General features: G+C 49.9%; 1 protein-coding gene across 1 annotated transcript in view; it reads left to right on the forward strand.

Moving 5' to 3' along the window:
• The window catches only part of LOC134413701 (olfactory receptor 14J1-like), a gene marked incomplete at its 5' end in the record, with an annotated part of 35,131 nt that extends 23,793 nt beyond the window's left edge, over positions 1-11,338 (forward strand). The window contains 3 exons of the mRNA XM_063147743.1: positions 8,550-8,571; positions 9,801-9,824; positions 11,262-11,338. Coding sequence (XP_063003813.1) covers positions 8,550-8,571; positions 9,801-9,824; positions 11,262-11,338 — 123 coding nt within the window. The remainder of the gene's footprint in view (positions 1-8,549; positions 8,572-9,800; positions 9,825-11,261) is intronic.
• Between the last annotated feature and the right edge of the window lie 14,156 nt (positions 11,339-25,494).

Here is a 25,494-nt window from a genome sequence, read left to right on the forward strand (position 1 = left end):
TCTATTCTAGAGTACAACTGGAAGTTCTGCTTTAGGCGGTTAAGCCAGGCAGAAGGAGCTTCATCCTTCTCTTGTGCACCCTCAAATGCCAATTGGGTGTTAGTTCCTTTGGGAACTGACTCTTTGATCCCCCGAATTATCAAAGACCTATATTCCCTCATGGCCTTCCTCCCCTCCTCCTGATTAGGGTTCCAGCTGGGATCCATTAGTGGCAATTTCTATTCACCTGTTGGCACCTGGGGTCCTGGACTGTTATCTTTCTCCCAAATTCTTATGCCAGCCGCCCTTATCATCTGGACCTCTTCTGGGGAAAATAATATACTCAGGATGGAATTCATCTCCCCCCAAGTGTAGATATTTGGACCTAGAAATTGATCCACTTGGTTGGCTATGCCCACTGGGTCCTCAACTAAATGTCCCAACTCTTTCTTGAATCCTCTCACCTCAGAAGCAGTTAGGGGAGCATTCACAAAGCCAACACCTCCCGCTACTCCTCCCATAGGAACCTCTCTGAGGGGAAAGAGTCTCTCTGCCTTGGAGGTCTTGGATCTGGTGCTACAGTAAGGCCCATCTTCAGATGCCAAACTAGTTTGAGGGATATCTGGGTTACCCTGAACTTTCTGCACATCAGCAGGTGTATTTGCTGATAGCTGTTTACTGGGTGAGGCGGCATTTGTGTCCCAACTAGGAGGAGGTAAAGGGACAGCAATAGGAGGGGGAGAAGAGCCTGAGTGTGGATATTAAGTGGAGCTGGAGAAGGGGTGGAGAATGCAGCAGGTGGAGTAGGCACTTGTGGTGATGCAGAAGGAACTGGAGGAGCTGAAGGGGGTGGTGAGGGAGTGGTTGCTGGAGGAGATACTGAGTTTATCATAGGGGAAGCTGAAGAGGTAGAAGGAGGAATTTGAGCAGGTGGTAATGAGATGGCAGCCGGGGGAAGAACCGGACCTGCCATTTGAGGTGCTTGAAGAAAAGGATTATAAGGTGGAGGGGGAGAAGGAGGCAAATAATCCAGGGGGTTCCATCTTTTACTAGTCCTATCATCCCCTCCTTCATTCCCCTCTTTCTTCCTCTGTACCTTACAAATTTGCACCTTCTTCATCTTCAACAGCGCTCTTTACCCAGCAAGATACATACAGTAATTGCTCAGGATCAATATCCCCTCGAGCTGTCAGATAATTATTTAGTTGTTGGCACATCCACTTATCCTTTGTCCCACACCAAGGCCATCCTCCTTGCAACTCTAATTCTAGCCAGACTTCTACACAGTAGTGGATCATTTTCACTTTATCTAATCCCTCCATGGCCTCTGTAGAATTCCATTTTACTAACAGTTCTCCTAAGGGACTATTGGGATGTATATACCTCAGCCTCTTGCCGGTCTTTTTACTATTACACCCTCCCATTTTTCAGATCTCAATAGCAAAAAATTCCAAAGGTGCCTCTACTGACAGGTAATTTCAAAAAAAACTCCTCTGAGGAGCTTCAGCCTCCTCCACCAAACTTCAAATTTCTGCCTGATGCTCAGGACTTTATACTGAACCAACTGCCCGATCTCCTGATTGCCCAACTTTCCCAACATCAGGTCTTACATCTATCAGGACTTGAATACACGAAACCTCGGCCTAAGAATCCGGGTCGTGCCTGACTCCCTCAGTCAGGAAAAACAACTGCCTGATTTTTAGTTTGCCTAACCTGCCAATTCTTAGGCTTCACCGTATCAGGACTTAAAAGCAAACCGCAGCTTCCTTCGCTGGGGTTTGTGCCTGACTCCTTTGTCAGGACTTACTTTGCCTGCAGCACTTGTGAGCTACCCGAATCCTTCTCGGGACTTACAAATCTGCCTGACTTCCCTCTGTCAGGACTTACTTTGGGTGCGTGCCACTCATACAAATATTGCCTCTGCACGCCCGGAGGGGGGGGGCCCTTTTCCCCCCTTAGGAGACGACTCACTCACACTAGTTCCAAGCACCGCCCCTGTTCCCAGCTGGCTTTCTCTCGAAAGCTCAGAAACGCGGTACTTAGGGGTCCACTCTCAGGTTGAGGGTCTGGCTGCCGGCCTCGTCTCACTCACACACACATGTGCACGTCTCCCAATCCCGCCACCGGATTTCTCACCAGTCCGGTGCTCCGGTGCTCCTCTGCATCGTTGCTCCTGAGCCGATCCCTCTGGTCCTGGTAGCCAGCTGTCCTGGAGGTCCAAGATGGCCAGTCCTGGTGTCCTCTTTCGGCGTGGCTATCCTGGACGAGCACCCCAGCTGAAATAAATAGGGCCAGGAGACTTTTTCTCCTTTTAATGCCTTTATTATAAGTGATCAGCTCAGGACTGGGCAGCTCCGCGGGGCTGCAGTCTCCCGCTGCCTCTCCCAGGGTGTCTCAGAGGAGGAGGATGACATGTGCAGCTTTGTCACTAAGGGCAGAGCTGGGGGTCCGGTCCTCGTGGGAGCCTTTAGGGCATCAAGACCCTCCAATGTTGAATTGGTCTCAGTCTTGCTTCCTCCCAGACCTGGCCCGGGGGCTCTCGAACACAGGGTGAGGAACAACGAAGGTTTTCAGCATCTCTGCAGGCCCAGCACTCCGCTCCTCTCATCCAGATATCACTCCAATCTCTCAACTCTTAGGTGGCTCGTTTTTTTTGGGGTTTTCTCAGTGCATTCGGAGCAGGGGTCCCACACAGCATGCTGGTCCTTGGAGTTATTTTGCATATCCCTCCCCTCCAAAGTCTCTTCTCCTCACTGTTCAGGAGGTACCCCACCCTTCACTGTCTCAGAGAAGGGCCATCAACTTGCCCCAGCCAGGGCTTTTACTGATACAAAAACAACCATTAACAACAACGACCCGTAATTACCATAACACAGGCAGAACCCCTGCAGCAACAGTGGTAACCTTTTTCTCACAGAAAAAAATCAACAGAATTTTTGTTCATAACAATAGGGATGTGAGTTGTGAGGCGAAAAGGGGAAATTTGTTAGAAAAAGGGGAAATTTGGGAATAAAAAATGGGAATTCGGGACTGAAAAGGGGGAAATGGGGACTAGAAAGAGAGAATTTGGGACTAAAAAGGGGAAAATTGGGTTCAAAAATGGAGAACTTGGGTTGAATAAAGGGAGGATTTGGGTCCGAAAATGAGAAATTTGTAACAAAAAAAGGGGGAATTTGGGTCCAAAAAAGGGAAATTTGGGACTAAAAAGGGAAATTTGGGTTCAAAAATGGAGAATTTGGGGCCAAAAATGGAGAATTTGGGCTGAAAATGGAGAATTTGGGTCCAAAAAAGGGAAATTTGTACCAAAAAAGGAGAATTTGGGCCTAAAAGGGGAATTTGGGTGCTCAGGTGAGAAGTCTGGATCTAAAAAAGGGGAATTTTAGTCTAAAAAAGGGAAAAATTGGACCAAAGAAGGGGAATTTGGGGCCAGAAAGGGAAATTGGGGACTAAAAAAGGAGAATTTTTGTCAATGAAGGGAAAGTTTGGGACTAAAAATAGGAATTTGGGTGATCAGGTGGGAAGTTGGGGGTCAAAAATGGGAATCTGGGGGATTTTCGTGTCCCAAAGGGGAATTTGGGGATTTTGGAGAATTTGGGGGATTTGGGGTGTCCTGAGGGGGGATTTGGGGGAATTTGAGGCATTTTGGGGAAGTTTGGGTTTTCTGAGAGGGGAATTTTGGGGGAATTTGGGGGGAATTCTTGGGAATTCGGGTGTCCTGAGGAGGAAATTTGGAGGATTTTGGGGGGGGAATTTGGGGTGTCCCGAGGGATAATTCGGGGGATTTGGGGAATTTGAGGGAATTTGGGAGGGTCTTGGAGGATTTTGAGGGGTTTTGGCGTGTCCTGAGGGGGAATTTGGGGGGATTTTGTGGAATTTGAGGGACTTTGGGTGTCCTGAGGGGGATTTTGGGGGAGTTTGGATGTCTTGAGGGGGAATTTGGGGAAGAATTTGGGGCATTTTGGGAGAATTTGGGGGATTGGGGGCATCCTGGGGGGGAATTTTGGGGGGAATTTGAGGGAATTTTGGGTGTCCTAAGGGGTTTTTTAGTGGGATTTAGGTTGTCCTGAGGAGGGAATTTGGGAAATTTTGGGGAAATTGGGGAATTTTAGGGAAATTTGGTGGAGTTTATGGGAATTTGGGGGATTTTGGGGGGAATTTGGGCATCCTGAGGGGGAAATTTGGGGCATTTTTGGGAGTTTGAGTGTTCTGAGGGAGAATTTGGGCTATTTTTAGTGTTCTGAGGGGGAGTTTGGGGGGATTTTGGGGACTTTGGGGAGTTTGAGGGATTTTAGGTGTCCTGAGGGGGGAATTTGGGAGAATTTTGGGGTTCTGAGAGGGAATTTTGGGGGATTTGAGAGGAATTTGGGGGATTTTTGTTGTCCTGATGGGGGAATTTGGGTTATTTTGGGGAATTTTGGGGATTTTGGGTTTCCTGAGGGGGAATTTTGGGTGGAATTTGGGTGTCCTGAGGGGGAATTTGGGGGAATTTTGAGGGATTTGGGGGATCTGGGGAGAAATTTTGAGGATTTTGAGGGAATTTGTGGAAGTTTGGGAGGAATTTGGGGGAGTTTGGGTGTTCTGAGGGGGACTTTGCAGAATTTGGCAGAATTTGGGTGTTCTGAGAGGGAATTTTGAGGGATTTTGGAGGATGGTGTTCTGAGGGGGACATTGGGGGATTTGGGGGAAATTTGGAGGATTTTGGGTGTCCTGAGGGGGGATTTTGAGGGAATTTGGGGGAAGGAACTTGGAGGAAGTTGAGTGCCCTGAAGGGCAAATTTGGGGAATTTTGGGGGAATTTGAAGGATTTTGGAGGGAATTTGGGGGATTTTTGAGGCATTTTGGGGGGTTTGGGTGTCCAGAGGGGCGAATTTGCGGATTTTGGGGGAAATTGAGACATTTTGGGTGTCCTGAATGTGGATTTTCGAGGGAAATTGGGGGAAATCTGGGGAATTTTTGGTTTCCTGAGGGGGAATTTGGGGAATTTTGGGGGAATTTGTGGGATTTTGGGTGTCCTGAGGGGCAGTTTGTGGATTTTGGGGCAATTTGGGGGAGCCTGAGGGGGAATTTGGGAGATTTTGGGGCAGTTTGGAGATTTTGAGGGATTTGGGGAGAAATTTCGAGGGTTTTGAGGGAATTTGTGAAAGTTTGGAAGTAATTTGAGGGAAATTGGGGGATTTTGGGTGTCCTGAGGGGCAGTTTGTGGATTTTGGGGGATGCTGAGGGGGAAATTTGGGAGATTTTGGGGAAATTGGGCATTTGGGGGAATTTGGGGCATTTGGGGAGATTTTGGGTGTCCTGAGGGCAGAATTTGGTGGAATTTTGGGGAGATTTTTGTGGATTTTAGGTGTCCTGAGGGTAATTTGAGGAATTTTGGGAGATTTGGAGATTTTGGGGTGTCCTGAGGGGGAATTTGGGGGATTTTGGAGGAATTTGGGGGAGAATCTGGGAATTTTGGAGGATTTTTGATGTCCTGAGGGGGAATTTGAGGGAATTTAGAGAATTTTGGGGGAATTTGGGGGATTTTGAGAAAATTTGGGGGATCTTGTGGAGATTTTTTTTTGGATTTTGGGGTGTCCTGAGAGGCGAATTCGAGGGGATTTGGGAGAATTTGAGTATTCTGAGAGGGAATTTTGGGGAATTTGGGGTATTTTGGAGGATTTGGGTGGAATTTGGGTGTCCTGAGGGGGAATTTAGGGAATTTGAAAGGAAATTGTGGCATTTTTGTTCTCCTGAGGGGAATTTGGGAAAATTTGGAGATTTTGGGTGGAATTTGGGGGATTTTAGGTGTCCGGAGGGGGAATTTGGGGCATTTTTGGGGAATTTGGGTGTCCTGAGGGGGGAGTTTGGGAGACTTGGGGGAAATTGGGGGATTTGGGGCATTTTGGGGGATTTTAGGTGTCCTTAGAGGGGATTTTGGGGGAATTTGGGGAATTTTGGGGAGATTTTTGTGGATTTTGGGTGTCCTGAGGGGAAATTTGGGGATTTTTGGAGGAATTTGGGGGAGAAATTTGGAGGATTTTTGTTGTACAGGGGGAATTTGAGGGAATTTAGAGAATTTGGGGAGGAATTTGGGGCATTTTGAGGGATTTTGGGGGAATTTGGAGGATTTTGGGCATCCTGAGTGGGAATTTTGGGGCATTTTGAGGGGTTTTGGGTGTCCTGAGGGGGAATTTGTGGATTTTGGGGCATTTTGTGGGATCCTGAGGGGAAAATTTGGGAGATTTGGGGGAAATTGGGGCATTTGGGGGAAATTTGGGGCATTTTGGGAGATTTTGGGTGTCCTGAGGGGGAAATTTAGGGTGAATTTGGGGGAATTTGGAGATTTTGGGGGAATTTGAGGGATCTTAGATGTCCTGAGGGGGGAATTTTGGGGGAATTTGTGGGATTTTGGGGATCCTGAGGGGGAATTTGGGGCATTTTGGGGGGAATTTGTGGGATTTTGAGTGTCCTGAGGTGCCAGCTTTGGGATTTTGGAGGAATTTTGGGGTGTCCTGAGGGGGGAATTTGGCGGGAAATTTCGTGTGTCCTGAGGAGAGGAATTGGGGGGGGGGGGGGGGAATTTTAAGGATTTTGGGGGAATTTTGGGGAGTTTGCTTGTCCTGAGGGGGGATTTGGGATAATTTGTAGGATTTTGTGGGATTTTATAGGATTCTGTGTAATTTTCCCCTCAGAAAGTGTCCCCGGCCGGGCTCCCCACACGCTCGGCCCACCCCGCCCGCTTCTCCCCCGATGACAAATTCTCGCGGCACCGCCTGGCCCTGAAACGGAGATTCGGGGTCCTGCCCACCCAGCGGGGCCGGGCCCTGCTCTGAGGGACCCCAAAAACCCCCCCAAAAACCCCAAAATCCCCTCAAAAACCCCCAGTGGAGGAGACGGAGCTCAGTCAAACCCGCTGAGCTGAACTCGATGGGAGGGAGGGGTTAAACAGGGGGAAATTGTGAATATTAAAGGATTTGGGAGCTCGGAGGTGTCTGAGTGTTGGTGGTCAAAGAAATTTGGGGTTTTTTCCTCATTTTGGGGGGTTTTTGGGGTGTGGGAGGGAATTAACGGCGATCTGTGGGGCGCGGGGGGTGATGGGAGTTGGAGGCCTGTGTATAATGGGGCTCAACGGGGCGTGGAGGATGATGGGAGTTGTAGGCGTGGATATAATAGAGATCTATGGCGTACGGGTTGATGGGAGATGTAAACGCCGTACAGATGGGACTCTGTGGGGCGCGGGGGATCATGGGATTTGTTTGCGCGGGTATAATAGAGCTCTATAGGGCTCAGGGGATGATGGGAGTTGGAGGCGTGGGTATAATGAGCTCTATGGAGCACAGGGCATGATGGGAGTTGGAGGCCTGTGTATAAGGGGGCTCTATGGAGTGAGGGGGATCATGGGAGTTGTACGCACGGTGTAATAGAGCTCTATAGGGCTCAGGGAATGATGGGAGTTGTATGCACGGATACAATAGGGATCTATGGGGCCCGGAGGATGATGGGAGATGTAGGCGCTGCTTTATTAGAGCCCCGGTGCATCACAGGAGATGAAGGCTTTGTTTTAATCAGGTCGCGGGGCATCATGGGGGATAGAGGCCCTGCTTTAATGGTGCTTAATGGAGCCACGGGGCACGATGGGAGCTGTAGTCCCAGAACTGCCTGTGACGAGCGCTCGAGGATCCGGGAGGGGACCTGAGAGGACCCTGTGGCCTCGGGGCGCCCTTGGAGGGCACCTGGGGGGGCTCTGAGCGGTCTCCGTGGGGCGCGGGACGTGAACGGGAGTGGCAGGGCCGGAACTCGGCCATGAGGGGGCTCTGTGGCCGCGGGGGATGACGGGAGATGTAAGCCCGAAAGCGGTGCTAGAAGGCCTCTGCGTGCCCTGGGGCATTTGGGGGTCCCAGGAGGCGTTTGGGGGTCCCGGGTGAGCTCTGGGGGGCAGCCGAGGGTCCCGCAGGGTCTGGGGGCGCCAATGGGGCACGGGAAGGCTATAACGGGCGCTGTGGGGAGCGCGGGGCATGACGGGAGCTGTAGGCCCGGCTCCGTTAGGCGTCTGTAGGGTTGCGGTGCATGACGGGAGTTGAAGGCTAAAAGTTTCTAAAATGGCACCGCCTCCAGGCCCCGCCCCAGGGTCGTATTCCCGGGCGCTGATTGGTCTCAGCAAGTGACGGGCGGGAGCGTCAGCCAATGGGAGGCGGCGGAGGCGGGAACAGCCCCTTTAACCCTCCAGTGCCTCTCCGTCCATCCCAGTATCGCTCCCAGTACATCCCAGTTTGCCCCAGTGCCTCCCAGTATCTCCCAGCCCATCCCACTACAGACCAGTCCATCCCAGTATCACTCCCAGTCCATCCCAGTCCCTCCCAGTTCATCCCAGTATCACTTCCAGTATGTCCGAGTTTGCCCCAGTCCGCTCCCAGTATGTCCCAGTCCCTCCCAGTCCATCCCAGTATGCCCAGTTTGTCCCAGTTTGTCCCAGTCCCTCCCCGGCCCCTCCTCAGCTCTGCCCCCGCCCCTTCTATGACCACGCCCCTTCTTTCCTTGGCCCCGCCCCCTCCCTTGGCCCCGCCTCCTCCCAGTTCCCCCCCCATTTCCAGTTCCAGCGGCTGCTCTGGGAAGGTGCGTGGGGCCCCAGTTCATCCCAGTTCATCCCAGTTCATCCCAGTAACTCCCAGTAACTCCCCAGTAACTCCCAGTAACCCTGCAGTAACTTCCCAGTCCATCCCAGTAACTCCCAGTTCATCCCAGTAACCCCTAGTACTCCCCAGTCCGTTCCAGTAACTCCCCAGTTCATCCCAGTACATTCCCAGTAACTCCCAGTCCCTCCCAGTTTGTCCCAGTTCCCCTCCTGTCCCCCCCCAGTTTGTCCCAATCCCTTCCCAGTTCCCTCCCAGTATCCCCCAGTTTGTCCCAGTCTGTCCCATTCCCTCCTCCCAGTATCCCTCAATTCCGTCCCAGTTTATCCCAGTCCCTCCCAGTTTATCCCAGTCCCTCCCAGTTCCCTCAAAGGTCATGGAATGGAGCGAGAGCGGCTGCGGGCACTGGTGATACTGGGAGGAACTGGTTTATACTGGGAGGCACTGGGATGGACTGGAAGGGAACTGGGAAGGACTGGGAGGGACTGGGAGATACTGGTTTATACTGGGAGGGAACTGGGAGGGACTGGGGGAGACGGGGGAACTGGGAAGGGACTGGGATTGAACAGGGATGGACTGGGATTGAACAGGGATGGACTGGGATGGAACTGGGTTATACTGGGAGGGACTGGGATGAACTGGGAGGAACTGGGATGGACTGGGATGAACTGGGAGGGACTGGTTTATACTGGGAGGGAACTGGGATTGACTGGGAGGGAACTGGGATTGAACTGGGAGGAACTGGGATGGGCTGGGTGGGACTGGGGGGTACTGGTTTATACTGGGAGGGCACTGGGAGGGAATTGGGGGGTTACTGGGAGGAACTGGGACAAACTGGTCTGAACTGGGATGGTTTTGGGGTTACTGGGATAAACTGGGATTAACTGGGAGGGACTGGGTTATACTGGGAGGGATTGGGACAAACTGAGGATAGTGGTTTATACTGGGAGGGAGGGTCTGTACTGGTCCATACTGGTCCATACTGGTCCATAGTGGTTTATACTGGTTTATCCTGGTCCGTACTGGTCCATACTGGTCCATACTGGTCTGTACTGGTTCATACTGGTCTATACTGGTCCGTACTGGTCCGTACTGGTTTATACTGGTCCATTCTGGTCCATATTGGTCCATACTGGTCCATACTGGTCCATAATGGTTTATACTGGTCCGTACTGGTCCATACTGGTCTCTGACCCCTCCCCTCCCCCCCAGGTGCCTCCAGACCGTTCCAGTACGGTGAGTGACAAACTGGGACAAACTGGGAGGGCTCCAAAATGTCCCCAAAATGTCCCCAAATGGCCCCAAAATGTCCCCAAATGGCCCCAAATGTCCTCAAATGGCCCCAGAATGTCCCCAAAATGTCCCCAAATGTCCCCAAATGTCCCCAAAATGTCCCCAAATGGCCCCAAATGTCCTCAAATGGCCCCAGAATGTCCCCAAATGTCCCCAACAAAGTCAATGAATAAAAATGGATGAAAAAATGGGATTTTGGTCACTGGGGGAGGGGACACGGGGACAGCGGTGACACCGGGAGGGGACATCGGGGCCATCACGGCCTTGGGGACATCGGGGCATTGGTGGCCTTGGGGACACTGAGGCGATGGTGGCACCTGAAGAGGACACGAGAGCAGTGGTGACAGTGAAGTGACAATGGTGGCCTTGGGGACATCAGGGTGACAGTGACCTTGGGGACATTGGGATAATGGTGGCACCAGGAGGGGACATTGGGTCAGTGGTGGCCTTGGGGACATCAGGGCCATGGTAGCACCAGGAGGGGACACAAGGCCTTGGGGACATTGAGTGATGGTGGCCCTGGGGACATCGGGGCAATGGTGGCCTTGGGGACACTGAGGCGATGGTGGCACCAGAAGGTGACACAAGGCCTTGGGGACATTGAGTGATGGTGGCCTTGGGGACACTGAGGCCATGGTGGCACCAGAGAGTGACACAAAGCCAAGGGTGACATCGGGGTGACAGCGACTGTGGGGACATTGAGATGATGGTGGCCTTGGGGACATCAGGGCAGTGGTGGCCTTGGGGACACTGAGGCCATGGTGGCACCGGAAGAGGACACGAGAGCAGCGGTGACACTGAGGTGACAATGGTGGCCTTGGGGACATCAGGACATTGGTGGCACCAGAGAGTGACACAAAGCCAAGGGTGACATCGGGGTGACAGCGACTGTGGGGACATCGGGTCAGTGATGGTGGCCTTGGGGACATCAGGACGATGGTGGCACCAGGAGGGGACATTGAGTAAATGGTGGCCTTGGGGACATTGTGGCCATGGTGGCACCAGGAGGGGACATCAAGGTGACAGTGGCTCTGGGGACACTGAGTCACTGGTGACCTTGGGGACACTGAGTGAGGGTGGCCTTGGGGACACCGGGTGAGGGTGGCCTTGGGAACATCGGGTCCCCGCTGGCCGTGGGGACAGGGGGTGAGGGTGGCCCCAGGTCCGGCTGTGTCCACTCCCCGATGTCCCCGCGTCCCTCGGGTGACCGAGCCCAGGGGACGTCCCCCGGTCCCTGCAGCTGCACGAGGCTGTGGTGGCGGCAGCAACATCCCCACGGTGTCCCCAGAATGTCCCCATCTCCACAACAACATGGTGGCCATCATCCCCACGTCCCTCCTGATGCCACCACATATCCCCTGATGTCTCTGATGTCCCCAGAATGTCCCCATCTCCATGGTGATGTGGTGGCCATCATCCCCACGTCCCTCCTGATGCCACCACCACGTGTCTCCTGATTCCCCTGATGTCCCCATTTCCACAAGATCATGGTGGCCACCGTCCCCACATCCTTCCAGCCATCACCACGTGTCCCCTGATGTCCCCATCTCCAAAACATCATGGTGGCCACCGTCCCCACGTCCCTCCAGATGCCACCACGTGTCTCCTGATGTCCCCATGTCCATGATGTTGTGGTGGCCACCATCCCCACGTCCCTCCTGATGCCACCACCATGTGTTCCCAGCTGTCCCCATCTCCACAAGATCATGGTGGCCACCGTCCCCACGTCCCTCCAGATGCCACCACGTGTCCCCTGGTGTCCCCATCTCCATGGTGATGTGGTGGCCACCATCCCCATGTCCCTCCAGATACCACCACCAAGTGTCCCCTGATGTCCCCATCTCCATGGTGATGTGGTGGCCACCATGCTCATGTCTCTCCAGATGTCCCCAGGTGTCTCCTGATGTCCCCATCTCCACAAGATCATGGTGGCCACCATCCCCACGTCCCACCAGCCACCACCATGTGTCCCCTCGTGTCCCCATCTCCCCAAGATCATGGTGGCCACCATCCCCACGTCCTTCCAGATGCCACCATGTGTTCCCAGGTGTCCCCTGATGTCCCCATCTCCACAACACCGTGGTGGCCACCATCCCTATGTCCCTCCAGATGTCCCCAGGTGTCTCTTAATGTCCCCATCTCCACAACATCATGGTGGCCACCACCCCCACATCCCTCCAGATGCCACCACCACAGGTCCCCTAGGTGCTGATGTCCTCGATGATGTGGGTGTAGATCTGCCTGGCACCCCTGAAGCTGGTGGTGGCCATGGAGCCCTCACAGCGCATCACCTGGGCGTGAGGTGGGACCACGAGATGGTGGTGGGACCATGGAATGGATGATGGGTCATGGGGTGGTGATGGGACCATGGGGTGGGTGATGGGACCATAGCATGGGTGATGGGTCATGGGATGGGTGGTGGGACCATGGGATGGATGATGGGTCATGGGATGGGTGGTGGGACCATGGGGTGCTGGTGGGTCATGGGGTGGTGATGGGACCATGGGGTGGTGATGGGACCATGGGATGGTTAAGTTGGGTTGGGTTGGGTTGGAGCCCTCCCAGCGCATCACCTGGACATGGGTCAGGACATCAGTGGTGGGACCATGGGATGGGTGGTGGGACCGTGGGTTGGGTTTGGTTGGGTTGGGTTGGTTGGGTTGAGTTAGGTTGAGTTGGGTTGGGTTGATTGGGTTGGGTTGGGTTGGGGTGGGTTGGGGTGGGTTTTGGGGTCAGTGGTGGGACCATGGGATCAGTGGCGGGGTCATGGGATCTGTGGTGAGACCAGGGAATGGGTGGTGGGACCATGAGATGGGTGGTGGAACCATGGGATGGTGATGGGACCATGAGATGGTTGAGTTGGGTTGGGTTGGGCTAGATGGGTTGGGTTGGAGTGCCCCCAGCGTATCTCCTGGACATGATGAGATCAGTGGTGGGACCATGGGATGGGTGGTGGGACCATGGGGTGGTGATACAACCATGGGTTGGGTTGGGTTGGGTTAGATGGGTTGGGTTGGTTGGGTTGAGTTGGGTTGAGTTGGGTTGGTTGGGTTGGGTGGGTTTTGGGCTCAGTGGTGGGACCATGGGGTGGTGGTGGGGCCATGGGGTCAGCAGTGGGCCCATGAGATGGGTGGTGGGACCATGGGGTCAGCAGTGGGCCCATGAGATGGGTGGTAGGACCATGGGATGGGTGGTGGGACCATGGGGTCAGCAGTGGGACCATGAGATGGGTGGTGGGACCATGGGGTGTTTGGGTTGGGTGGGGTTGGAGCCCTCCCAGCACCATCACCTACCTGCACATGGGGTCAGGGGGTCAGAGGTGGCTCACGTGACCCCAGTTGGCCCCCGTGGCCATGTGGTGACCATCATGACCGTGGTGGCCGAGCATGACCCTGGTGACCCCCCTTGACCACATGATCTTGATGGAACTGCATAACCCCACGACCTCCATGTACCCCCATGACTCCATGACCCTGATGGAGCTCCATAACCACACGGCCTTGATGGAACTCCATGACCCCATGACCCTGATGGAACCCCATAACCCCATGACCCTGATGGAACTCCATAACCCCATGATCCTGCTGACCCACCATGACCTTGATGGACCCTCATGACCCTGATGGACCCCCATGACCTTGATGGACCTCCATAACCCCATAACCCTGATGGACCCCCATGATCCCATAACCATGATGGAACCACATGACCCTGATAGACCTTCATAACCACATGACCCTGATGGAACCCCTTGGACCCATGACCCTGATAGACCCCCATAACCCCATGATCCCATAATCATGATGGACCTCCACAACCCCATGGCCTTGATGGAACCCCATAACCCCATAACCTTGATGGACCCCCATAACCACATCACCCTGATGGACCCCCATAACCACATGGCCTTGATGGAACCCCATAACCCCATGACCTTGATGGACCCCGAGGACCTTGATGGACCCCGAGGACCTTGATGGACCCCCATGACCCTGATTGACCCCCATAACCACATAACCTTGATGGACCCCCATAACCCCATGACCCTGATGGAACTCCATAACCCCATGATCCTGCTGACCCACCATGACCTTGATGGACCCTCATGACCCTGATGGACCCCCGTGACCCTGATGGACCCCCATAACCCCATAGACTTGATGGACCTCCATAACCCCATCACCATGATGGACCCCCATAACCACATGGCCCTGATGGAACCCCATAACGCCATGACCCTGGTTACTTCCATGATCTCGATGGACCCCCATAACCACATGACCCCATAACCCTGATGGACCCCCATAACCACATGTCCCTGTGCGGGATGTCCCTGTGCAGGATGTCCGTGTGCGGGATGTCCCTGTGCGGGATGTCCCTGTGCGGGATGTCCACGTGCGGGATGTCCACGTGTGGGATGTCCCCGTGCAGGACGTCCCTGTGCGGGATGTCCGCATGCGGCGCGAAGCCACCGGCGCCCCACAGGAACACCCGGGGCAGCTGGGCCACCACCAGGAGCAGTGCGTCACCCGCCAGGACGGGGTGGCAGGACACCGGGACAAGCCTGGGGGAGAGGGGACACGAGTGAGGAGACCTTGGAGATCTCGGGGACCTTGGAGATGTTGGAGATGTTGGGGTGATGGGGATCTTGGGGACCTTGGGGAGTTTGGGGACACTGGGGACCTTGGAGATGTTGGAGATGTTGGAGACCTTGGGAATCTTGAGGACGTTGGGGACTTTGGGAATATGGAGGTTGTTGGGCACATTGGAGATGTTGGGGACATTGGAGATGTTGGGGTGATGGGGACATTGGAGACCTTGGGGACATTGGGATGATGGGGACCTTGGGCACACTGGAGATGTTGGGGTGATGGGACATTGGAGACATTGGAAAACACTGGGGACATTGGAGATGTTGGGGCAATGGGGACCTTGGGGACCTTGGGGACATCAGAGATGTTGGAGACCTTTGGGACCATGGGGACATTGGGGGCACTGGGGACATCAGGTGCACTGGGGTGATGGGGCCTTGGGGACCTTGGGAACATTGGAGAATGTTGGGGACACTGGAGATGTTGGGGTGATGGGACCTTGGGGATACTGAGGACATTGGAGACCTTGGGGACATTGGAGATGTTGGGGTGATGGGTCCTCGGGGACATTGGAGATGTTGGGGACCTTGAGGACCTTGGGAGTATGGAGGACACTGGGGACATTGGGGATGTTGGAGCAATGGGGACCTTGAGGACCCTGGGGACATTGGGATGATGGGGACCTTGGGCACACTGGAGATGTTTGGGACCTTGGAGACCTTGGGGACCTTGTGAACATGGAGCGTGTAGGGGCCGTTGGGGACGTTGGGGACCTTGGAGATGTTGGGGTGATGGGACACTGGGGACATTGAAAACCTTGGGGACCTTGGAGATGTTTGGACATTGGAGATGTTGGGGTGATGGCACATTGGGGACCTTGGGGACCTTGGGGACATTGGAGACCTTGGGGACATTGGGGACATCTGAGGAGACCTCGGGGCCATTGTTCTCCCCGAGGCCACTTTGGTGTCCCTCAGCCCATCCTGGTGTCCCCAAGGCCGTTCCTGGGCTGGCATTGTCACCCTCGGTGTCCTCGGGCTCCATCTTGATGTCCCTCACCCATTTTTCACCATTTTTAACCCAATTTTCACCATTTTAACCATTTCCCACCCCATTTTTCACCATTTCCCCCCAATGTTTTCACCATTTTAAATATTTTTTCACCATTTTAACCCATTTTCGTCATTTTTAACCCATTTTTCACCATTTTAACCCATTTTCACCATTTTCACCCAACTTTCACCATTTTTAGCCCAATTTTCACCATTTGCACCCATTTTCACCATTTTTAACGCATTTTTCACAATTTTCACCATTTTTAAACCAATTTTCACCATTTTCCACCCATTTTCACCATTTTTAACCCATTTTCACCATTTCCCCCAATTTTCACCATTTCCACCCAAATGTCACCATTTTTAACCCATTTTTCACAATTTTCACCCAATTTTCACCATTTTTAACCCATTATTCACAATTTTCACAATTTTTCACCATTTTAACCCATTTTCACCGTTTCCCACCCCAATTTTCACCATTTTAACCAAATTTTCACCATTTTAATCCATTTTTCACATTTTTAACCCATTTTCACCATTTTAACCCATTTTAACCCATTTTCACAATTTTAACCCATTTTCGTCATTTTTAACCCATTTTCACCATTTTAACCCATTTTCACCATTTTCTGCCCATTTTTCACCATTTTCAACCCATTTTCACCATTTTAACAAAATTTTCACCATTTTAACCCGTTTTTCACCATTTCCCCCCAATATTTTCACCACTTTCCACCCAATTTTCCCCGTTTTTTCACTTTTTCCATTTTCACCATTTTTTCCTATTTTTCCCTCTTTTCCCCTCCCTTTTTCCCCCATTTTTCCCCCTATTTTTCCTCATTTCCCCCTATTTTTCCCATTTCCCCCCGATTTTCCCTGGTTTCCCACATTTTTCCCTGTTTCCCCCCAGTTCCCCCATTTTTCTGCAGTTCTTTCCATTTCTTCACCATTTTTCCAATTTCCCTCCATTTTCCCATTTTTCCCTGTTTTTTTCCTATTTTTCCCACATTTTTCCTGTTTTTTCCTCCCATTTTCCCTGTTTTTTCCTATTTTTTCCCCACTTTTCCCTGTTTTTTCCTATTTTTTCCCATTTTCCCCACATTTTTCCTACTTTTCCCCATTTCCACCCCATTTTCCGCACATTTTTTCCTGTTTTTTTCCTCCCATTTTCCCCACATTTTTTTCCTATTTTATTCCCCATTTTTCCCACATTTTTTCCTGTTTTCTTTCCTATTTTTTCCCCATTTCCCCCCGGTTTTTTCCTATTTTTTCCCCACTTTTCCCTGGTTTTTTTTCCTATTTTTCCCCATTTCCTCCCCATTTTTCCCCATTTTTTTCCTTTTTTTTCCCCATTTTTCCCTGGTTTTTTCCTATTTTTTCCCACATATTTCCCACATTTTTTCCTCACATTTTACCCCCATTTTCCCTGTTTTTTTCCTGGTTTTTTCCTATTTTTTCCCCATTTTTCCTTTGTTTTACCCCATTTTTTTCCTTTTTTCCCCCCACGTTTTTTACCAATTTTTCCCCCAATTTTTAAATTTTCTTCATTTTCCCAATTCCCCCATTTTTCCCCCAATTTCTCTCCCCACTGACCACGCTCTGAGCCAGAACCTCCCCCTCATTTTCCCTTTGTTATTCCCCATTTTCCCCATTTTTTCCCCATTTTTTCTCATTTCTTTCCCTGTTTTTCCCCAATTTTAAATTTTCCCCATTTTTCCCAATTTCCCTGGTTTTCCCCCAATTTCTCTCCCCGTTGACCACGCTCTGAGCCCGGAACCTCCCCCTCATTTTCCCTTTGTTTTTCCCATTATTTCCCCATTTTCCCCAATTTTTTCCATTTTTTGCCATTTTTTCCCCATTTCCCCCAATTTTTAATTTTTTTCCATTTTTCCCAATTTCCCCATTTTTCACCCCAATTTCTCTCATCATTGACCACGCTCTGAGCCAGAACCTCCCCCTCATTTTCCCTTTGTTTTCCCCAATTTTTTCCATATTTTTCCCGATTTCCCCCCCTTTTTTCCATTTTTTTCAATTCTTTCCCCATTTTTCCCAATTTCCCTGCAGCTCCGGGGACACAAAATGGGGACTAACATTGGAAAATTTGGTTAAAAATGGGGGGAAAAGTGGGAAATTTGGTCCAAAATGGGAAAATTTGGTTTAAAATGGGAAAATTTGGTTAAAAATGGGAAAATTTGGAGAAATTTGGGCAAATTTGGGATTTTTGAGAGACTGGAACGGCCACAGCTCTGGGGACACAAAATGGGGAAACAACCCAGAAAATTTGGAGTTTTTCACATCAAAATTTGGTTAAAAATGGGAAAATTTGGGGAAATTTGGGGAAAATTTGGGATTTTTGAGAGTCTGGAAAGGCCGCAGCTCTGGGGACACAAAATGGGGGGAAAATCAGAAAATTTGGGGACACTCCCAGCCCCTCCCAGTCCCGTTTTCCCCTCTAAAATCCCCATTTTTAACCCTAAAATCCCCATTTTTAACCCTAAAATCCCCGGATTTTTCCCCCAGTCCCTCCCAGTACAAACCAGTATAACACAGTCCTATTTTCTCCTGTAAAATCCCCATTTTTAACCCGAAAATCCCCAAACTTTTACCTAAAACCACCAAATTTTCATTCCCCAGTCCCTCCCAGTCCCTCCAAGTATAACCCAGTCCCATTTCCCCCCTATAAAATCCCCATTATTAACCCTTTAATCTCCATTATTAACACTTAAATCCCCGGATTTTTTCCCTTCAGTCCCTCCCAGTCCCTCCCAGTCCATCCCAGTTCAAACCAGTTTGTCCCAGTTTGTCCCAGTCCCTCCCAGTCCCCGCGCCTGTGCACCGGAGCCGCGGGGGGCGGGGCCTCGCCAGGGCCACGCCCAACTGGGGGAGGGGCACCAAACGGGGGCAAAATGGCACCGAAATGCCACCGAATGGCACCAAATGGCACCAGAGTGGCACCGAATGGCACCAGGGGACGCCACGTGGCACCAGGTGGCACCATAGTGGCAAAAAGTGGCATTGAAGTGGCACCGATTGGCATCAAATCAGCAAAAAGTGGCACAAAAGTGGCACCAGGTGGCACCAAATGGTACCGAAATGGCACCAGGGGGCACCAGGTGGCACCAAAGTGGCCAAAAGTGGCACTAAAGGGACATCAAGTGGCACCAGGTGGCACCAAAGTGGCATTAGAGCGGCACTGAGTGGCATCAAATGGCACCAAAGTGGCATCAAATGGCACCAAAATGGCACCAAATGGCACCAGGGGGTGCCAGGTGGCACCAAAGTGGCAAAAAGTGGCATTAAAGTGGCACCGATTGGCATCAAATCAGCAAAAAGTGGCACCAAAGTGGCGCCAGGTGGCACCAAATGGCACCAAAGTGGCACCGAGTGGCACCAAAGTGACAAAAAGTGGCATTAAAGTGGCACCAAAGTGGCACCAAAGTGGCACCAGCGGCATCAAAGGGACATCAGATGGCACCCAGGTGGCACCAGGTGGCACTGAATGGCACAGAGTGGCACTAAAGGGACATCAGGTGGCACCAAGTGGCACCAGGTGGCACCAAAGTGACAAAAATGGCACCAAGTGGCACCAGGGGGCGCCAAAGTGGCAAAAATTTGCATTGAAGTGGCACCGATTGGCATCAAATCAGCAAAAAGTGGCACCAAATGTCACCGAAGTGTCACCCGGGGGGTGCCAGGTGGCTGGCGCCCAAGTGGCACTAAGTGGCACCAAGTGGCATAAAAGTGACAAAAAGTGGCACCAGGTGGCACCAAGTGGCACCAGAGTGGCACCAAAGTGGCATCAAAGGGACACCAAATGGCACCCAGGTGGCACCAGGTGGCACTAAAGGGCACTAGAGTGGCACTGAGTGGCACCAAAGTGGCAAAAATGGCACCAGAGTGGCACTAAAGGGACATCAAGTGGCACCAGGTGGCACCAAGTGGCACCAAGGTAGCATTAAGTGGCACCAAATTGGCACCAAAGTGACACCAGGTGGCTCTGAGTGGCATTAGAGTGGCACCAGGTGGCACCAAATGGCACCAGAGTGGCACTGAGTGGCATCAAATTGTCACAAATGGCGCCAAAGTGGCACAAAACTGACAAGAAATGGCATTGAATGGCAGCAAAGTGACACAAAGTGGCACCAGGTGGTGCTGAGTGGCACTAAAGGGACAAAAATGGCACCAGGTGGCATCAGAGTGGCACCAACCCCCCGCCAATTTCCCCTAATGTCCCCCCAATGTCCCCAAAGTGTCCCCAAATGTCCCAAAATGGCCGCCAAATTTTAGGGACAATTTTGGGGACAGTTTGGGGGCATTTTCAGGATATTTGGGGACATTTTGGGGACAATTTTGGAGTTGAATTTTTGGCAGATTTGGGGACAATTTTGGGGACAATTCTTGCTTATTTGGGGGAAAATTTGGGGACAGTTTGGGGTCAATTTTCAGAATATTTGGGGACATTTGGAGGCAATTTTCGGACATTTTGGGGTCAATTCTGGGGACAAATTTGGGGCATTTTGGGGCCAATTCTGGGACTGTTGGGGTCAATTCGGGGCATTTTTGGGGCAAATTTGGGACATTTGGGGACATTTTTGGGACACTTGGGGACATTTGGGGTCAATTTTGGGGTAAAATCTAGGGGCAAATTGGGACATTTTAGGGACAATTCTGGGGGAAAATTGGGGCAAACTTGGGGTAAAATTTGGGGACAAATTGGGGAAATTTTGGGGACAATTTGGGGACAATTATGGGGAAAATTTGGGGTCAACTTTGGGGGTATTTTGTGACATTTGGGGACAATTCAGGGTCAATTTGAGGCAATTTTGGGACAAATTTGGGTCATTTTGGGGACATTTGGGGAAATTTCGGGGACAGTTTTGGGGATTTGGGGGCATTTGGGGACAATTGAGGACATTTGAGGGGCAATTTTGGGATATTTTGGGGTCCATTGGGGACATTTTGGGGTCAATTTTGGGGAAACTTGGGGGCATTTTGGGGTCATTGCAGTAATTTGGGGTGAGTTTGGGTCATTTGGGACGTTTGGGATTTTTGGGGGAATTTTGGGATTTTTTGGATTCACGCACAGCAGGGTCAGTGCCAGGAGTTAAATTTGGGGTTTTTGGGGAATTTCTGGGACTTTTTGGGGTAAATCTTGGGGGTTTGGGGTCATTTGGGGACATTTTTGGGTCACTCCCCGCAGGTTCAGCATCAGGGGGGGAATTTGGGGTGAATTTGGGAAATTTTTGGGTGAATTTTAGGGTGAATTTGGCATTTTTGGAGATAATTTTGGGGTAAATTTTGGGGTGAAATTCGGATTTTTTGGGGTGAATTTCAGGGTAAATTTGGGATTTTTGGGGTGAATCTTGGGGTGAATTTTTGGGGAAATTTTGAGGGCTTTGGGGATATTTTGGGGTGAATTTTGGGGGTTTTGGTCACTCACAGCAGGTTCAGCATCGGGAGGTGAATTTGGGAATTTTGGGGTAAATCTTGGGGTGAATGTTGGGATTTTTTTGAGATAATTTTGGGGGAAATTTGGGATTTTTTGTGGTAAATTTTGGGGTAATTTTGGGATTTTTAGGGTGGATTTTAGGGTAAAGTTGGGCCATTTTTGGGTTGGATTTTGGGGTGAATTTGAGACTTTTTGGGACATTTTGGGGTAAATTCTGAGGTGAAATTCGGGTCAGGGAGCTGGAATAGGGCAGAAACCAGGAAAAATGGAAAAAAATTGGGGAATTTTGGATGAAAATTGAGGAAAAATTGGGAATTTGGGGAGAAAATGGGAAAATTAGGGAAAATTTTGAGGGAAATTTGGGGAGAAAATGGGGAATTTTGTAGGGAAATGGGAAATTTGGGGGATTTTGGGGGGGATAAAATTGGGGATTTTTGGGGAGGAAAATTTGAAGGAAATTTGGGAGAATTTGGGGGAAAATTGGGAGAATTTGGGGGAAATTAGGGAAAAATTTTGGGGAATTTGGGAGATTTTGGAGGAATTTGAGGGGAATCGGGGAGAAAATGGGAATCTTGAGGAAATTTGGGGAGGAAATGAGAATTTTGGGGAAATTTAGGGGAATTTTGGGAAGAAAATGGGGAATTTGGGGGGAAATTTTTGGGATTTTTGGGGGCAAAATTGGGAAAATGGAAAAAATTGGGGGGAATTTGGGGGATTTTTTTTTTTTGAAAATGAGGAATTTGGGGAATTTTGTGGAATTTGGGGCAATTTGGAGTAAAATGGGAAAATTGATGGATTTTGGGGGGAATTGGGGGAAAATTGGGGGAAATGGGAAAATTGGGGGAATTTTGGGCAAAAAAATGGGAGAATTTTGGGGGAATTTGGAGGGAAATGGGAAAATTGGGAGGAATTTGGGAAAATTTGGGAATTTTGGACGAATTTTGGGCAGAAAATGAGGGAAAATTGGGAGAATTTGGAGGGAAATGGGAAAAATTTGGGAATTTTGGGGAAATTTTGGGGAAAACGGAAACATTTGGAACTTTTGGGTGGAATTTTAGGGAAAAATGGGGGATTTTTGGGGAAGAATGGGGGAAATTTGGAGGGAAAGGGGGAAAATTTACGAAGTTTAGGAAATTTGGGGGAGAAATGGGGGAAATTTTGGGATTTTTTGGGAGTTTGGGAAATTTGGGGATTATTTGGGGAATTTTTTTGAATTTGGGGGAAAATGGGAAAATTGGGAAAAATGGGAGGGGGACTGGGAGGAACTGGGACCAAACTGGTCCAAACTGGAACTAAACCAGGACCAAACTGGACCAAACTGGTCTAAACTGGTTTAAACTGGGATCAAATTAGTCCAAACTGGTCCAAACTGGTTCCAGTTGCCCTCATGCCGTGAAGGGGGCAGGGCCATATGGGTGACATCATTGGGGGTCCCGGGGGGGTTTGGGGTCCCAAATTTGGGGTTCAAGGGGGGATTTTGGGAGATCCCAATTTGGGGGAATTTTTGGGTATTTTGGGGTTTTGAGAGATCCCAAATTTGGGGGAATTTTTGGATTTTGGCACCTCAAATTTGGGCAATTTTGGGTTTTTGGGGAGTCCCAAAGTTGGGAATTTTGGGGGGTCCCGGGGAGGTTTGGGGGTTTCCGATTATTGGGAATTTTGGGGGTCCCAGGAGGATTTTGGGGTCCCAAATTTGGGGTTCCAGGGCAGTTTTTGGCAGGGGATTTTGGGGGTATTTGGGGTTTTGGGGTCCCAATTTTGGGGCGATTTTGGGGGGTCCGGGGGATGCCAAATTTGGGGTTCGGGGTGGTTTTGGGGGGTTCCAAATTTGGGCGTTTTGGGGTGTCCCAAAGGGGGATTTGGGCTCCCAAATTTTGGGGTTTTTGGGGTTCCCAGCAGGTCCTGAATTTGGGGGATTTTGGGGTTTTGTGGTCTCAGATTCGGGGATTTTGGGGCTTCAAATTTGGGGGATTTTGGGGTGGGGGGGGGTCTCAATTTTGGGGGGATTTTGGGGGCGTTTATGAAGTCCCAAATCTGGGGGATTTTTGGGGTCCTGGGGGGGCTTGAAATTCCCAATTTCAGGGGATTTTGGGGTCCCAAATTTAGGGGATTTTGGGTTTTTGTGGGGTCCCAAATTGGGGAAAGTTTGCGGGTTTTGAGGTCCAAAATTTGGGGGATTTTGGGGGGTCCTGGGATGGTTTTTGGGGTCCCAAATTCGGGGATTTCAGGGGGTCCCAAAGGGGATTTTGGGGTCCCAAATTTGGGGAATTTTGGGGTGCAAAATTTGGGGAATTTTTGGGTTTTGGGGGGGTCCCAAATTTGGGGGAATTTTTGAGTTTTGGGGTCCCAAATTTGGGGAATCTTTAGGGGGTCCCGGGGAGGATTTGGGCCCTAAATTTGGGGTTTTTGGGGTCCCAAATTTGGGGGATTTTGGGGTCCCAAATTTGAGGTTGAAGGAGAGGTTTTAGGGTCCCAATTTTGGGGAATTTTGGGGGTCCCAGGAGGGTTTTGGGGATTTCTAATTTTGTGGCATTTTTGGGGGTTCCGGGGGGAATTTAAAGCCCCAAATTTGGGGGATTTGGGGGGTTTTGGGGAAATTTGGGAGTTCCCAATTTTAGGGGATTTTGGGGTCCCAGATTTGGGCAATTATGGGGGGTCCCCAGGGGGTTTGGGGCTCACAAATTTGGGGATTTTTGGGGTTCCCGTGGGGGATTTGGAGTCCCAAATTTGGGGATTTGGGGGGCTTTGGGATTCCCAAATTTGGGGCATTTTTGGGGATTTTGGAGTGCCCTAATTTGGGGTTCAAGGGGGATTTTGGGGGTCCCGGTGGTGTTTTGTGGTCCCAAATTTGGGGATTTTTGCTTTTTGGGGAGATCCAAAATTTGGGGTTTGGGGGTTTTGGTGTCCCAAGTTCTGGGGATTTTGGGGGATCCAAATGTGGAGAAATTTTGGGTGCCAAATTTGGGGGATTTTTGTGGTTTCGGGGTCCCAAATTTGGAGGAATTTGGGAGTCCCAGGAGGGTTTTGGGGGGGTCCCAATTTTGGGGATTTTTGGAGATTTTGGGGTCCCAAATCTGGGGGATTTTGGGGGAACCCGGGGAGGATTTGGTGGATCCCCAATTTGGGGCATTTTGGGTTTTTGGGGGATTCCAAATCTGGGATTTTGGGGTCCCAAATTTGGGGTTCAAAGAGGGGATTTGACGCCCGAGATTTGGGGGATTTTGGGGTTTTGGGGGAGTCCCAAATTTGGGGGAATTTTTGAGTTTTGGGGTCCGAGATTTGGGGGATTTTGGGGTTTTGGGGGAGTCCCAAATTTGGGGGAATTTTTGAGTTTTGGGGTCCCAAATTTGGGGATTTTGGGATTTTTGGGTCTCAAATTCGGGGATTTTGGGGGGTCCCAGGGGGGTTTTGGGGGGGTCCCAAATCTTAGAGAATTGGGGGTTTCAGGGTCACAAAGTTTAAAAAATATCTCCCAAAAAATCAGAAAATATAACCCAAAAAATAACCCAAAAAATCTCAAAAAAAGTAAAAAAAAGATCAAAACATTGGCCAGAATACCCCAAAATATCCGAAAAAATCCCCAAAATTTAAAAAAATATCCCCCAAAAATACGAAAGTATAACCCCCCAAAAAATCGGAAAATATAACCTAAACAATCCCCAAAAAATAACCCAGAAAAATCTCAAAAAAACCCCCCAAAAAATCGAGAAAAATACCCCAAAATATCCCAAAAGAATCCCAAAAATGTTTTTAAATCCCCTAAAAAATTGGAAAATATAACCCAAAAAATCCCCCCAAAATTAACCCAGAAAAATATTAAAAAATATTGCAAAAATACCCTAAAATATCCTAAAAAATCCCCAAAAAATTAATATAAAATATCCCCCAAAAAAGCAAAATTATAACCCCCCAAAAATCGGAAAATATAACGAAAAAAAATCTCAAAAAACCCCAGAAAAATCTAAAAAAAAAAAAAAAAAAAAAAAAAATCGAAAAAAATACCCCACAATATACTAAAAAAATCCCAATTTTTTTAAAAATTCTCTAAAAAATTGGAAAATGTAACACAAAAAAATCTCAAAAAATAACCCAGAAAAATATAAAAAAAACCTAAAAAATCTAAACAAATCCCCCAAAATATCCTAAAAATTCCCCAATTTTTTTTAAATCCCCTTAAATAATTGGGAAACATAACCAAAAAAATCGCAAAAAATAACCCAGAAAAATCTAAAAAACCCCAAAAAATGGAAAAAAATACCCCAAAATCTCCTAAAAAGTCCCAAAAAATTAATATCAAATATCCCCCAAAAATGGGAAAATATAACCCCAAAAAATTCCCCAAAATGTCTTAAATAATCAAAAAAAAATCCGAAAAAATTCCAAAAAACATCCCCAAAAAATAAAAAAAAACCTAAAAAATTCCCCAAAGTTCCCCTTAAAATTCCAAAAAATAACCTTTAAAATCCCCCCAAAAACCTCAAAAGAATCCCAGAAAATAACCCCAATGTTCTTTC

This window comes from Melospiza melodia, unplaced genomic scaffold (genome assembly GCF_035770615.1).
Source record: "Melospiza melodia melodia isolate bMelMel2 unplaced genomic scaffold, bMelMel2.pri scaffold_48, whole genome shotgun sequence".
NCBI classification, from domain to species: Eukaryota; Metazoa; Chordata; class Aves; order Passeriformes; family Passerellidae; genus Melospiza; species Melospiza melodia.